This window comes from Tigriopus californicus, chromosome 11 (genome assembly GCF_007210705.1).
Source record: "Tigriopus californicus strain San Diego chromosome 11, Tcal_SD_v2.1, whole genome shotgun sequence".
NCBI lineage: Eukaryota > Metazoa > Arthropoda > Copepoda > Harpacticoida > Harpacticidae > Tigriopus > Tigriopus californicus.
In genome coordinates this window covers 12,616,038-12,632,183 of record NC_081450.1, presented here as the reverse complement: position 1 = coordinate 12,632,183, position 16,146 = coordinate 12,616,038, and the positions used below count along the sequence as shown (strand labels likewise).

General features: G+C 41.6%; 1 protein-coding gene and 1 long non-coding RNA gene across 3 annotated transcripts in view; both read right to left on the bottom strand.

The window, feature by feature from the left end:
• LOC131890967 (uncharacterized) overlaps window positions 1-5,245 on the bottom strand; it is a 12,416-nt gene extending 7,171 nt beyond the window's left edge. For both annotated transcript variants that reach the window (XR_009374362.1, XR_009374363.1), the window contains exon 1: window positions 3,384-5,245. This is a non-coding gene — a long non-coding RNA (uncharacterized LOC131890967). The remainder of the gene's footprint in view (window positions 1-3,383) is intronic.
• Window positions 5,246-12,147: 6,902 nt separating this feature from the next.
• On the bottom strand, window positions 12,148-13,218 carry LOC131891185 (G protein alpha i subunit-like). The gene has a single exon (XM_059240709.1). The coding sequence runs from the start codon at window positions 13,216-13,218 to the stop codon at window positions 12,148-12,150; it is 1,071 nt and encodes a 356-aa protein (XP_059096692.1).
• Between the last annotated feature and the right edge of the window lie 2,928 nt (window positions 13,219-16,146).

The following is a 16,146-nucleotide window of genomic DNA, read 5'->3' as shown; positions in this document are numbered from 1 at the left end:
GATCTAAACAGGAGTCAGCTGACGCCTCGAATGGCGGACTTGCGGTTGTTACTCCTCGGACAAGAATCTTGTTCTTGGTTTTTAAGTCGATAGAATAGTACTAACTTGTGATACCAGTGAGCGGGGCTCATATTCCCCGGCTCACGTCTTTTTCAAGACGTGAACTTCTAGCCCTCCAACCCTCTTCTCTTTCCCAATCATCCCTTCCTTCCTTTCCCCCCCTCAATGGCCATAGTGATCTCTCTTTTCTAGGTCGGATTGAACAACTCGGTATCGCGAGGAACCAGCATCGCCGGCAACAGCGGATCAGCAAGCGGAGAGGAGGGAATCAACCGGTGTCGGCCTGCTTTCTCAACTGTCATGGACGGGCGAACATGCTGCGAGTGGCTGGTGCGGGACGTGTCTCAACAAGATCCGAGACACGCCTTCACCTTCTTATCTGAGACGTGGGTCACCGAGGATAAACATGAGAGTTGCTTTCCTGGCAAACAGAGCTTCGTAGTTCATGTCAGGAAGCCCGCTGGGCGTGGTCGGCCCAGCGGTGGGTTGGAGCTCTATATTACCAAACGCCTTTAGCCCATCCTTCTCTCATCCTCTCCTCATCACATAGCCGTGGATGCCCAAGGCTTTACATCATTGGTGTTTACTATCAGCCAACCACAGACTATGATGATCTCGTCTCGGACCTCACATCCATCTTTCAGAAGGTGAAGGATCCGGAGAAAGTCATCATTGGTGGTGACTTCAACATCCGTCTGACTCGAGTGAATTTCTCGAGCTCGCCCAGATCCTGAGCCAATGGAGAATTACTCTGCGCTCCGACCCGGGAGTCCCAACACACACCTACTCCCGGGGCGCCTCTGTACTTGACCACATTTTCATATCAGAAAATATTCCATCTCCGGCCAGTTTCGTCCATCCGCTGGCCGTGTCTGATCACCTCCCGATTTCAGTCACCTTCAAGATGCCCAGAAATTTCCATCATTTGGGCGTGACTCGAAATGGGAGGTGCTGGTCAATGTGCAGAAGTGCGCGGCTCAACTTGAGGCCCTGCAGCTATCCATCAACACCGGAGCTGTGAGCAATCCAGCTGCAGTGGCCCAAGGCATTTCGCAAGCATTTAAAGAGTCCTCCTCCGTGCAGAGGAGGAGAGGAGGACTCAAGACCCCGTGGTTCAGCTCCTACCATCGAGAGCTGAGGGGTCAAATGCTCCAAAAACTGCGTAGTGCCAAACGAGCCAAACACCGGAGACTTGGGAGCAATATGCAATATCAAGAATGCATATCACAAGTCTCTGAGGAGCGCCGAGTCAGCCCACCAAAGGTTGGAAGTGGAGAACCTGCTCTCTTCATCGGCCTCGTCCAGGATGGCGGCTTGTACAAATGTGCCAAAAAGCCCGCCACCAACTCGGAAATTCCCGTGAGCAAATTCCTCCTCCACTGTCAAGGACTATTTGCATCAAACATCGGAAACACTAGTGGAGGAGGTCCAGGGCTGCCCAGGAAGAACACCATCCCCTTTTGCAGCCCTTCACGGAACCCGAGAGGGACGTGGCCTTCAATATATATTCAATATATTCAATATGCAGACGACCTGATTCCTTTGGCTAATTCAGCCGTGGAATTGCAAAATGCCATCAATGCACTCCACGGTTATTGCCAAGAGAACGGCCTTCAAGTCAACACCATCAAGACAAAGGCCATGGTTTTCCATAAAAGTCGTCTGCCTCCCACCTCCTTCCATATTAACAATAGTCCGATTGAAATCGTCAATAGTTTTAACTACGTCGGTTTCACCTTCTCCACCCAACTCTCATTCACAATCACCTCAAAGCCACAATAACTAAGGCCAGGGCCAGGATCGGATACATATGCAATAGACTTCCCATGAAGAATCTTCCCCTCCCAATAGTCCTTCAAACTCTTCCGGATTTACGTCACCCCAATTTTTCTCTACGGCCTACACCTTTGGCTTCCCAACTCCGCCCAATCCCTCAAATCCGCCGATGCCACCTACACCAAGTTCCTCAACGATACCTCTGCGTGCCCCAATATGCCAACAATGCATGGACACATTTTCTATGTGAAATCGAGAGCCCTCACCATCGGGCTGGCAAGGTTAGTGTCCAACAGTGTTGGGAACCTGACCTTTCCGAGGTGATGTCCGGACACGAGTTGTCCTTCCCGGTCAAGACTTGCTAACACCTTATTGTCCTTGGCCCGACATCCCTTCGGAGTATGGCGGTCACGTACCTTTGTCCGTCTCCCAGCATGCCATCAGCGACGGGAGTTGACAAAGGATCTGTTCAATCTGGCCCATCCACTCTACTGCAATAAACAAGATTTTCATCACTTACCTCTACCTACCTGTCTTTGTACTATCTGCAACTCACCTCTTACCTTTTTTCATGTGCATTGAACCAATTCTAGTCATACTCATTGTGATATCACTTTCTAGTCAACTATTTTATTGGCCTCTACCTTTTTGTTTTTGACATTCTTCTTGTTTTACCATTTTGTATAATGTATATACATCAGATTTTATTTTATAGTTACTTTTACGCCATGACATGACCAAGAGTCGCAATAAAGATTATTATTATTAATAATAGTTTAGCGTTGTAAAGTTCTTTGTCACCCTAAAAGCTAGGCTTGTCATAAGAGTAAGTCCTTTTTTGCTGGTAATAGCGCTTAAAGAGCATTAAGACTTATTTCTTTTTGAGCAGAGTCCCTGCTCTGTACAGAACAACCTTTTGCCGTTTCCTCTCTGACGATTCTATGTCCTAAATGAACACTTGCTTTGTTTTAAACGAGACCTTGATCGCTTTTTGCAAACCGTACCTGACCAGTCCTACTTTTAGGGGTGCCTTACAGCGGAAGGAGCAAATTCATTATTATGCCAAATCTTTAATTAAACATCGTGTGATTTGTTGTGAAATCATTGCCCGGCATCGGTTAAAAACCTCTAAACCTCACGAAAGGAAGAATTATCGTTCCGTAGTCGTTAGTGGCTTCCAGGTCCAACAAAATATTTTCTCGTGTCAGTGTTCCAACACGTTGGCTCAGACGAATCTGGTGGAAAAACTCTTCAAATAGATCAAAAGACCTACGAGTAGTGCAGAAGTTTTTTCATTATCTCTGCATCTATGAACGCCAAGGCCTCATTAAAACAACGCTGGATGCATATTTTTGGATAATAAAGTTGGTCAAAACACCAAGCTCAGAGTGTAAGACCTTCCTTTTATAAGAGAGCAAACTGTTAAAACTTAAAATATATTCCGTTGTTTATGTTAAAATTTGAAAATGGTAAAAAAAGGGAAAATACATATGTGAGGGAATGGTGTTTGGCCTCTACTCAATACTTTTGTGGTTAGAAATACTTACTTTGTCCACCAAAACTCGAAGATTGATTGATATTTCCAGAAGGACAAAATAGACTGATTGACTGTCTTCTTTTATATGACACATTCCGTTCAGTCGTCAGTTATGCAGGATTTATAGTGAAGTGCACTTGGATAACAACTTCAAGATATCAAATAATTGACTAGATAACATCGGTCAGAATTTCAAGTAGATAGAAGAACACATATCTCGTTTAAGATTATCAAAATGTGAGCCCAATTGGAATGACCTGAAAGACGAAGCCACTGAATCCGCGTTTATCAGAAACTACATGTAGGCCTGTGCGCTTAAAAACGCAACACTTGTTGATTTTGATTTGAATGTGTATAATGCGAAAAGTGTGGTTTTACAAGGGCATGGAATTGAATTCAGTCAATAATAACTAGGACCGAGAGCAATGCATGCTACTCGATGTTGCCCCCATCAACAGTGATCATCCAGTCCAGAGTGGAACTTATGTAGAGCATATGCTCGTGATGAAGCTCGACTTGAGGCTGGCTCAGGGATCCTTAGTGGGGGTCATAAGCTGGTCATTTGTCTTAAAACGGACCCCGATAACTTGCCCTTGCCCTTCACATGCCCACAGTTTTTACGTCTAGTAGAAATTACAGAAGTTTGATAGTTCGGATGTGCAACAGAGGTGAAGCGAGCGATTTGGAAGCAACCCGCTTCAAAAAACATCTCGAATTTCTGCTCGACATACGAACAACACTTTTTTTACGAGTCTAGACTGATCAGCCTGGGGTTTGAGATGGCCTAGAATGTTTGTCAAAAAAGTTTGGGGTTTGCAACGTCAGAACATTTTGCTCTTATTTGCATTGTGGCACCTTGCACCATCTTGTTCCCACAACCATGCTTCTCCACAAGTGGTTTAACCTGTGGAGAAGGATCCGATAACTGTTGGTCAATCCGATCCGAATCCGATCTGATCCGATGTACAGCTTTTGTTCAGAAGTCCTAGTCAACGCTGGAGACAGGCTTCTTTGATTGTTGGTGTCATCATGGGCCTCTCCATCCTCACCAAGGACTTCCCTCTCATTTTCTGGACTGTCTTTGAGGTTGTGGAAGGAGCCACACCCATTTCATTTGCATGACTTCTTATGGACCTAAACAATCAAGTGAGACATATTTAGATATGTTTTTCTTTCTCAAAGAATCAAAAGGAACAACTTTTGTGAAATAAACATTCTTAAAAGTAGCTCAGATAAGTGTGTAAATGACTTAAAGTCCATTAAAATGCATCAATAATAAAAACGTAGTCAATCAGTATTAAATGTGCTCTTGGTTATGGTTTGACGTAAAATTTCATAAACCTCTATTGAACAGATGCTTAGTTATTGCAACTTGAAAGTTGCCTTTCACACCTTAAAAGCTCGAAAAGTGGCCTAATAATGTTTCCAGTTATTTCCAAGGCATGTTATTTTCACCAAAACGACAAGAAATACAGTAGATAGCATTTGAGCATTTTCTTTCAGATTCAAGCATTCATGAGCTTTCCCAACCCAGGATTTAGGGTCAATTGTAGTGACCGTAGAGGCCTAACATGCGGTTTGAGAACACCTTCAAGCCCTAGAGAATTCAAGTAGCGGTAAGGAAGTCTGCAAAAAAAAAAATCCTTAAAAGTTAAAAGTAGCAAAACGAGTCGCTTAAAAATTACAAAACGAGTAAAATTACCTTTCATTTTTGTTAAGTGTCAAAAGCTACACTATTTTATTATGATCCTAAAGTATTTGAACGATACATCTGACAGTTTAATTTTCAAATTTGCCACTTTTCGCAATAATTAATTTCTACGTACTAACGCTGCTTTTATTCAACGTTAATACAATTTTGTCAAAACTCAAGATCAAGCTTGATTAAAGTTGCTATTGACAAATATCGCGTCTCAATTGTAAAATATTGACATGAAGTAAGTTTTAGCTTACATTACAAACTATTTTCGGCTTTTTCTACCTGTTTCAAAAAAGTGAAATATTTCATTCGTAGTTTAGGTATAGAAAAACAACATTTTATTTCTTGGCAATTGCTTTGAGATATAACCGGAGTAATTTGTAGTCAAATTTAATGTAAAACCAATCTTTGAAAGCGTGATATCTTATCGTTTACCCAATTGATTTTGCTAAAATTGTAGTTGGAAACGCAAGTAAGGTTACTCCCAACATCCATTGATTACGTTTTCAAAAATATTATCTGTTTGTAGGTGTTAAGTGAATTAATATACTAATCTGAGCTAAAATACGAGATGATGTTTTACAAAAGTTGTTCCTTTTGTTTCAAGAATAACTAAAATCGTTACAAGAAGTCTTGGCATTTGCACAAAACCTTTCAGTTTTATGGGTACCACCGTGTGGCGTTACAACGGGCTTTATCACTTGTTTTTTTCACGAGCTTTTCTAACCCCTACAGGGTGTGTAATTCTCATTACTATTAAAATGAAAGGTTATAATTCGAGTTGAAAGATGCAACCGGATCAACAATGCCTACGTATTCCCTATGAATATTAGAGGGAAGCAAATTAAACAATGAAGGAGCCCGAGAAAGAAGAGAAGTGGACTTCATTGTTTTAACTAGCATGGATTTTCTAGGACTTGAAGGTACTCTCAAAACGCACGTTAAGCCTCTACGGTCACTACAATTGACCCTAAATCCTGGGTTGGGACAAAGCTCATGGATACTCTTGAAGACGTTCAGTATCAGATACTTTTCGTACCTTCTCTGAACACTGTACAGTCCCAACTTTTTTAGCCTCTCCCAATATGAGAGCTCTCTCAATCCTATGATGTTCATAGTGAAACATCTTTGGACTTGCTCGACCTTTTGCAAACCTGCTGAACTCAATGGAGCCCAAATGGGTGAGGCATATTCAAGATGATATCCAACCACACATTTGAAAAGCTTTACCCACCTTCAACTGGATATGCTCATAGAACTTTCCATTTTTTTGGAGGACTACAACTAAATCTTTCATAAATGAGACAAGCTCAATAGCTTTACCTCCCTTAACAACGAGTGGAGTGTTCAAAAGAATTGACCCAAATGTCATTGAGCGGAATTTCATTCCGTTCAGGGCCATATTAGTCTTAGTAACCCAAGAATAGATTATTTCTAGGTCCTTTGCAAGGTTAGTGGAATCTTGCCCATTCCTACCAGAAACTAACTTTGTATCGCCAGCATAAGAAGAGAGACTGGCATTAATACTAAGCTTTTGAAGCTTGTGTTTTCAAAAACGAAATGTTCTATCAAATTGGCAAATAGCAGAAAATTACAAAGGGCGAAACAAGAGTGATTTTTCTTACCATAGCAATAGGTATTCACTTGAAAGGTGGTATACAAAATCTCCAATCCCGCAAGAAATATAACGCAAAGAAAAAAAGCTTTGTTGAAGGTTGCGTGATCATATTCCATATTATACCGTTAATATGAGCATGGAACTGATCTGCTAATTATCTTTCGAAGAAATACATCAAATCAAAAGAAAGGGGTCGAGGATTGACATATCATTAAGTCACATTTGATGCATGCTTCTTTGTCATTGACTTATAATGTTACGAAAAAAAATGTGATGACGATTAAGCCGCAAAAAGTTTTCCAATTTCGCTCAGAGAGACCAAGGAGCCTCTCCTCGAAGGCTTGGTATAAATCCAACAATTTCAATTGGAATCTCATAATTCTGCTCAAAATACATTGTCTCTTTCGCGCGACTCCTAGGAGCCTTTTGATGGCGAATGCTGAGTCTACTGAGAGGGTGGACTGTGCTAAATTGCTCCTCTTTTGTTCCAACACTTTTTAAGAGCCCTGAGAAAAGTTTTATCCATTCTGGTTGATCATAAATGGTCACAGACGAAGAAATCAAAATTCAAAGCGATACCAAGATTGAATGCCAAACGGTGACAAACTATAACTGGTAGCAAAGACACTAATTCACTTTCAACTGGGGGCTTGCAAATATTTTCTCCATTTTTCCGATAGTGCTTCCAAAATGGTTTGTATGACGGATAATGTTATGCTTTTGGCTTGGGTGTCTCTTAAAGTTTGTGGAACGAGGATTGAATTCCTAATCACTAATTAAGATTTGTGTTTCTCCACGATAAAGTGAAGATCTTATGTGTGGGTATTTGGATAGTGTTCTGTTTCATGTGGGTTCATTAGGGCGCTTCGTGGAACTCGGATCAAATTTCGGAGATAATATACAATCATTTATTCATCCTCATGGCGTCTGAAGGCCGACGTCTCAATTTACAATTACCTGACCTCTCTGCAGATGATCAATGCTCCTTGAAGGTCGAATAATTTATTGGAATGGTGCCCTTTGTTATGAAAATGCATGTAAGTATCAACAGTTTACAAAAAGGCCGGTTCTTAGTTTTTTTAGTCAAAAAGTGGACTTCAATATCAAAGTAAGCAGTGAATCATAGTTAGGTAATCAAACTTTTTAGCAAGAGCTTTGTATGCAAAAGATAACTCAATATATGCATTACAAAGGGGCGAAAATGAAATTCATTTCATCTAGACAAAACTGTTGGTAATATTGATTGTGTCAATGCAATTTTTTTCTCAAGTTTTCAGTCACGATAACATAAAACCTAGGGTTTTCTGAACAAACATGAGTGTTTAGGTCACTTTATTTGGTTCAAATGCATTTACAATTGATAATCACGCTTAAATGTTTCCATAGTTCATACATGTATTTTGGCCATGCTCATACATCTAGGAATGTCTTCGCAAAAAGTCAAAGTGTGCTTAAGCAGCCTTTGCGCCCTATAAGAGCACCAAAATATTAAAACTACCATGACCAATAACAACTTTTCCTTTTTACAGTATCCTTAATATATTTTAGTTTCTTCATTTTCGTTTTTATTTTGAAACAAAACTACAAATTATCTTAACAAAAGCAGTACCTTATTTTTCCGCTCCTAAGCCGTTATGTTCCACACTGGAGCATTACGAAAGTGCATAATGATATCAATACGTAAACATGACTCCCTAATTTTCCCAATGATCTCAAGGTCCATAATCATCCAAAAACTGTTCAGGAACCTCATCGGATCAAGGTTTTCGTAACATCAAACCCACACCGAAAGACGCCACGTTATATGTTAAACTTGTCCAAATAAATAAGTAAATGTGTCAGTCGATCCGCTTTGTAGCCCTGTTCCATTGAGGATAGTGGCGGTTGCAAATGAGAATTTTCATGTTCCACTGCTTATGAATGTGACGCCGCGGGAGGGATCCAGACTGAAGATTAACTCATTACTCGTCATACTCTTGGTACAATTGTAGAGAAATGTGGTGGTGGGAAGGGGGGGGGAACACTGGTTGTCCCTTGATCTACTGAGTTAGGGACCAAAATGTGCCAACACTTGTGTATTACTTCGGTAGGGTTTTATAACATTGCCAAGCGTCTTGGAACATTGGCGTAAGATAAAAGGGCACGGAGCATATGCGGAAATGATTCATCGCTCACCAGACAGATCGCTGTTTGGCTCAACGATAATCGTACTAGAAAACATGAATTGACATGAAGAACCTTTCTTAAGCGAGTAAGTAGTAAGACAAGCGTTGAAGTGATTCGGTTTTGTTGGGGATGTCAAAAGCTTTGAAAGAAGATCTAAACATTGTGGAAAGTTATTTGATGATACATGCAAAACAATCTTTCAAGTGTCTAACTTATTCACACAATTTGAGTAGAAGCTGTTCCTTGTATGGTTGAGTGGCTCCATGGGACGTCATATGTTTGTTCCAAATCATTTGAGTCCCGTCTATTGCTCTTCTTGAATCCATCAAGGGGTGGCTCCAAGATGAATGAAACCATTCCGTCTTGAAGGAAACTCCTCACCCGAACTCTTCAGAAGACCCTAAAAAAGGTAAAGAAAATACAACCTCCTTGATTAGACGAGAAGGAAAGGGTATCAAATGTGTCAACGAAAAGATCAATGTTCCCGAACTAGGAATTGGCTAATGCTCCATTCATTTCCTTAATTGCACGGAGAACATTTTGCCAAGTACCCGAAAGTTCCACTCCCCCTTACAGTGTGCTCCATTCAATTGTTGACATAGACCAGGATAAAGCACCCTGGGAAGGATATGGAGCACACGAAGGCGGGGGATGACTGGAACAAAAAGAAGCTCAAGCAAGATTTATGCCTTAAAGTGGCTATTTATCCCCTAATACATGGCCCACACACCATATCGCATACTCTCATTTTTGGAACACCCTACGCAAAGTTTTTCGATCAGACAAATTCATTATGTTTCATTTTGTAGAACACCCTCGCATGGTAAGGATTGCTTTTCATTTTCAATCTCCAACCCTTGATCTTCAGGGCTTGGAAATTTCGAATGGAGCACATAAGAACCGACTCAAAGGATGTTCCATGCTCCAAGTGAGATAAGATCATCAAGATATTATTTCTGAAATGCTGCAAATTGGTGTTCTCATTCTCTCCGTTTTAAGCCAATATGATTTGAGACGAGGGTTCCATTCAGAAACAGAGACGTTCCCACCCTGTTTGCTTCTTATTTCTCCCCTTGGTCCCTTGGTAAGGGCTCTTTCTTTCTTATCTGGATCGCATTCAATTCTCCCTCTTTTATAATCCCTGTCATAAAATTAAATTCAATGCCAGACAGAAGAAAACCATAACAAAAAGAAGATATTCTTGAATGGCAAGGAGCATTCAAATTGAATCAACGTCTTCTTCCAATCTCGAAATGGTAATCCTCATCAAAAATGTAGGAGTTGGTTTTGCGAGGATCATTGGAACTAGCTCTAACCACTCACTTCCTTGTGTATAATACAGTACAACCAACAGACACTAAAGGCCCAAGAATATCCCGAGATGATATCAAAATGACGCGTGTTTATCTGAATCTAACAATGTTCTGCAACTTGGTTTCAGCTCTGCGTTCCAAAAGTTTTCTCCTCAGTTCCCATTCTTTGCTCTTTATGCGATGCCCAAAGAGAGCAAAAAGATCTCTAGGAGAGCGAGATTTGGAGAGCTCTGGAAAGAAGAACCATGAAGAAGCCATGGACCGAACCCACCAAGAGGGGGTTCGAGACCATTTAGAAGGAGGAACTGTCTTTAAAAGTTAAGACAGTAAACAATTTGGCACAGCGATAGGGCGTTCCAGTGAATGCCAACCAGCAAAGAAGACTGGGATCCGAATCCGGACAAATTTTCAACTTCCGAGCACTTGAAGAAAAAAGAGAGAGTGAGCAAACGCATTCTCTGAAAATACCCAAGAGACTCATTGAAATCGTCCGGGATCTAGTTGGACAGCGAAGTAACATAATGATGATCCCAGACAAGTAGTTGTCTTATTGGCTAATTGAAAAATGGAGAAACGTTCCATAAGAATGAGTTGTCGAGTTTTGAGCAGTGATGCTAATCTTTGAAACGGAACAAAGTGAGAAAGAGAGAAAGAGAGAGGCAAAGCCAGATTTGGGTGAAAAGGAGAGGAAACCAATCGACAACTTTCAAGCAGGGCTTAAGGGGTGCGTTTAGTCAACAAAGAAACTTGGTACACTGTGCCCAAGAGGTTCCAACATTTTTGTGGAAGTAAAGTGATTTGTCTTTTTTTTCGGCCTGAGATCTTTAAACAACATGTATTTCTTTGACCAGCAAGTCTGATTTGACCCGTTTTCGGCAGTGGAGGTGGATTTACAACCAGACGCAAAGGGTTATTGGTTATTCCATAAACCGGCTGGTAATGGGTCCATTGTTTGCTTGCGGTTTCGCGAAGGATGTTCAGCAGACCCATCAAAATGTTGTAACACATTTCCTTGCTCTTCAGGCCTTCAATTCAAATCCCAGCGTGGTTCCAAATTTCCGTGCCAAACGCGCACTTCCAGTTTCAGAGAGCACAGAGACGTTCAACTCATCAATTCCAAACAGGAACCCTTTTCGTTTTTACGAAGAAGGGTTTGGATCATACTCATGGACAAACCTGCAAGGCGCTATATCAATGGGAAGTTCTGAACTTTTCATCTTTAACAGTACACCTGTTTTCAGGGAGCAGAGAACGTTAAGAAAAGATGCCGCTGAAATGGCTTTTGGTCGTTACTTTGGTACCAAGTCGCTTTAAAGTCCATTCTAGCAGCTGCTTTGCTCTTCACTCCTGATGCTTCCGGTCCGTTCAAGCATGACGCTTTACTCATGAAGGCAGAGATTTCCATGGGATGGTTCCAACTCACTAATGCCTGGTTTTGGTCGGCTTGGTTCTCATTCACAGATTTCAATAACTCGAACATTCTCACTGACCCCGGTTCACTCCCCGCATTAACCATTGAACCCAAACAGGTCAGGATGCACAATCCAGGGTTGGTCGAAGCCTGCGAGCAACTTCATATACAGTAATTGGTGGATCCAACTTGATATCTATGGTTGAAGATCGGTTTTGGTTGCGAATCTTCTCTTCCTCCCCACCGTATTTGCATAGAAATGGTATCGTTATGTCTGAGGCTAAGCCGCGATGAATAAAGAACGACTTCACTAACGATGGGGGCGGGTTTCGAGGAGCGGGAATAGAACCAAAGGAAAGACCTATTTTTCCGTCCCAATTTCAGTTTAGAGATGAAACGTGCACAATAATGCCAAAAAACAAGCGGTCTCCGCGAGTCCAAATTCTTCCGTCGTTATCCATTCCACAATGAGTGTTCCATACTTTAATTGCAAATCTACGACTACAATATTTGGCAAACATCGAGAAGAACCATCACTTTTCTTGTTGAACGAATTTTTCAAGACATCTAGTACATTCCACAAGTTGCGAGATGGGACCGAATAATCATGTCAGTGAGGGCGGAAAAGAGGAACCTCATGGAGGATGTCTCAATTGCACACGAGAAATGGGCATAGATCAGTTTGGCAGGGGTTTGATTCCTGTCCATAAACTGCTTCAAGGCAAATAATGCCATGGCCTTGGCATCCCCTTCCACGCCGTCATAATTGGAAAAGGCCGTCATGACCCGAGCACCGGCCTGGATCTTCTTCAGGAACAAATCCATCTTATTCAAGAACAAAATCATTGAGATATCTTTGAATGTGGGAGCATTACAAATTGATTCAAATAAGTTCAAGGATTCCTCAATCCCTCCGCTTGGAACCTGGCCAAAGTCACTTATGGCGGCTAAAAAGATAACCGAACTAACGTCATCAAAGTAGCTGATCCATTTCCCCCGTTCACAGCCAAATCCACCGATCTCAGTCACCATGAATTGGATTCCCTTGACATGAAAGGTGATCTCACTAACGCTCTTGGTTGGAACTCGGACTCGGATGATATCCTCATCGTTGGGGATGTAATTGGGATCGGCCAAACGGGTCAAGGAATCAAGGAAAAAGGCCGTGGAATCATCCGCTTTGGAATTTAAGGACAGTTGATAGGATAGCTTGACACCTGGATCTAACCAGAGTTCCATCATCAACAACCCCAATCGGGTATTCATGGAGCCTTGCATGATTTGGTTCGAAATCTTGAGGAACACGTCGGCTACTTCAGTATTGAGTGGATCTTGGAACTCCACTTGATTGTCGGACATGTCTTGGAGAATCGCGGATAAATCTTGGATCACTTGCTGGAATATCTTGGACTTGAATCCTCTTCGTTCATCCTCCGAGTATCCAGATCCGTGGATCAATTGCAATTGCCTTGAAAAAGTGGTTTTACCCGAATTGGATGCCCCCAAGAGCAGGAGCTTCACCATATTTTTGATGATCCAGGCTTCTTTGCGGATGATCTGGTCTATGGATTTGGACTGGATTAACGCGAGTTGCTCTTCACTCAAATTGGATTGGTCCGAACTCCACAGAGATCCCATTTGGGTTGATGGACGCCTATATTGGCTATTGTGCCTTTTGTGATTGACAACCAATCACTATTATACAGCGATAGAGTAGAAAACGGAGAGAGGGTCTTGTTACAATAGAGAACGGTTGCTTAGAAACCCACATCGTTATTTTAGAATCAAACCTTTGGGTTGTATCCCTCTAAACATTGAACTTTGGCAATCATGACAACGAAAGAGAACATGGAATATGATTTGAGGTACAAATTATGTTTCAATATGATAACAATATCCCACCTCTGGATGGACCTAGGAATTCATAATCTCTCATGTTCCCAGGGTTAGTAAGGATGGGATAGATATTGATCCTTTTTTACGGCTAATTGAACCAATGATGAATTGGACGCCAAGTGTCGGTTTTCGGCTTTTTTTTCTCCAGAATCAGCCACAGAAAAACTGTCAGATACACGACACTGTTGTTTTTCACGTAGGAGTATTATGATTGCAGTTGCCGCAACATCTCCTTTCTTCTCTGTTTTCATGACAAATGAATGAATGAATGTTTGCAACTGGGCATAGCTCGTCTGGAGAGCGAGCTTGAATTTATGTCAATGTTTTAGAGTACTCACTGTATGGATAGACTTGTGAAAAATACAGGAAAGCTGCAGGATCAACCGGCCATTGATAGCAATGTGTTGAATGAGAGATAGGAGTCAATGACCGACCTCCTAGTGATCGACGGACTACTCCTTCCTTAGATGGGATCTGATGGGAGCGTGTGTGCTCAATCGGTTGGATAATTTCTGATTGACTCATGCAGATAATATCCACGAATGTTGCCACACAATCCAACAGAGAAAATTTGGTCCTTCCCACGATAAATAGCTCATCCCTCTCTGTTTAGGAATTCCAGCTCTGCTTTCGGTGTTCTTTTTCCCTTTTCAAGGTTGAAGGCAGCAGAACTTTGGAACTGGGAGCCAGGTTCGAATGAGTTGAGCTCGTTCCACATTGAACCTGATTTTACACCTCATGAGCCTTTGGGGACCTCTTAGGCATCCCAAATGAGCCACTTCCAACCGCGTTAAGCTCCTCTGAGGCCGTGCTAAATAGTCGAGGTATTATTATGGGCTCACACAAGGAGCAAATGACTTGTTCCTCGTTCCACACTCCTGTCAAATGAGACCTAGGTCCATATTTTCTGGTTAAGCTCACAAGCAGCTTGAAGCATGGTTGTATTAGTAGAAGGGAATAACGTTCAGAGTCGCACTTGTGGCAGGTTTGCCACATCAAACGGAATCGAGAAGAATGGCCAAGGAAATCAGATCCCAGGATCCATTCACAATTGGATGTCCCTTGGCGCAGCTCTGAAGAAGGCTGGCTGATGGCTTGTCTTGTGGTAGATTGTATTAGGAGAGAAAATTGAAAAATTGAATTTTTATAAGGTGATCAATTTTCTCCGGGATGATGAAAAGGAAGTTGGGGGAGAAATCACAGCTCTCCTCATCCCCCACCCCCTGTTGTGTTCCACGCTCCCATCTGTCGTGAATTGAAAAAGTTCATCCCCAACGACAAGTTTGCCGGCGGCCAAGATCAGTTCCAGATCTTGCTTTTCTCCTTCCTCCTCAGTCAAAACAATTCCGATTCCAAGCGTCAAGCTCAACGTTGCTTTTGAATGGACGTTCAATGGGGGAAGAGGATGACGGTAAAAACCGATCTCTCACCGACCAAATAAATAGAATGTCTATGATTCTCAATTTCATACGTTTCTTCCACCAGATCATTGACTTTAATTAGACATGAAAACAGATCTAGAGGACGGATAAATCAGACATAAGCAATCTGTGGTAAAAACAATACTTAACCGTTGGTAAATCCCAGCACTCGATTTTTTTTTCTGGAGCACAGAGATGATCAAATAGAAATTATGATCCAGGCACATTTAGAATTTATGACTTGGCGATTTAGGCTGCATCAAGTACAGCAGGTTGAAATAAGATCGAAATGATGCTACGACGTTTTGTGAGATGTTTCTCCGCTGCCAATCATATGAACTATTGAGAAAGGCTTCAACCCTTGACATGGACAACATCCAACATAGATATGAACGATGGCTAATTGTGCATGTTTTACATTTGTCAATGGCCCCTGCCCGCACCCCGGTATTTAGTGCGCATTAACGAATAATTCCAATTCAATTGATAACATATAACGAAAAAACTAAAGACGACATACGTATCTCCTCCCCGTCTTTATACGATGATCATATGAAATAGTAGAGCCTTTGATCAGTTTTAGGCGTAACATAGACTGTCTCTTGCAAATCATATCTGACTAGGCTTGTTATGCGGTCGTATTCCGGTGGATGACTTATTGTTTTGCCTAAAAGGCAAGGTAAAAAAGAAATGTGTGAACTATGGAGAGTAGAGATGAAGGTGGAGAGTAGGCATATAGAATTATTGATGACTAGAGCTATAAAAAAGGTCGATTGAACCTGGCAAAAAAGCAGTTAAAAAAGCTATGAAAAAAGCGAAATAGGTGGAAAAATAGTCAATAAAATATGCGGAAAACAAGCACGTAGTGGTCTATTTCAAGAGTTTGAGGAACAAGAAGCTAAATTACCAATTTCGAACCTTTGGACATTAACCAAACTACAACGGGCCTAAAAGGTAGCTAATTTTTTTTTTCAATATAGACTTTGCTTTTCTAAAACTTCCGAAAACGAAGGGTCTTCCTCTCAATCTGGTCAACCTGGAGAAACTGTAGCAAATTATCTTAAGTTATTAATGGTGAGGCTTCAATACATCAAAAAAGGAGAGCAAGACATGGCTAAGTACCTTTGCAAGGCGTTTTGTTCTACCCGTAACTTCAGTTCTACGCCATGCAACTTTGAGTTTTGCTGGGACATCTCCTCGCTAGCTCTCTTTGGTTTCGTGTTTGCTGTTGTTGCGTTCAGGGCAGCTA

What these genes read in the sequence shown, in the direction of transcription:
- LOC131891185 (XM_059240709.1), bottom strand. Translation starts at nt 13,218, where the DNA reads ATGGGATCTCTGTGGAGTTCGGACCAATCCAATTTGAGTGAAGAGCAA.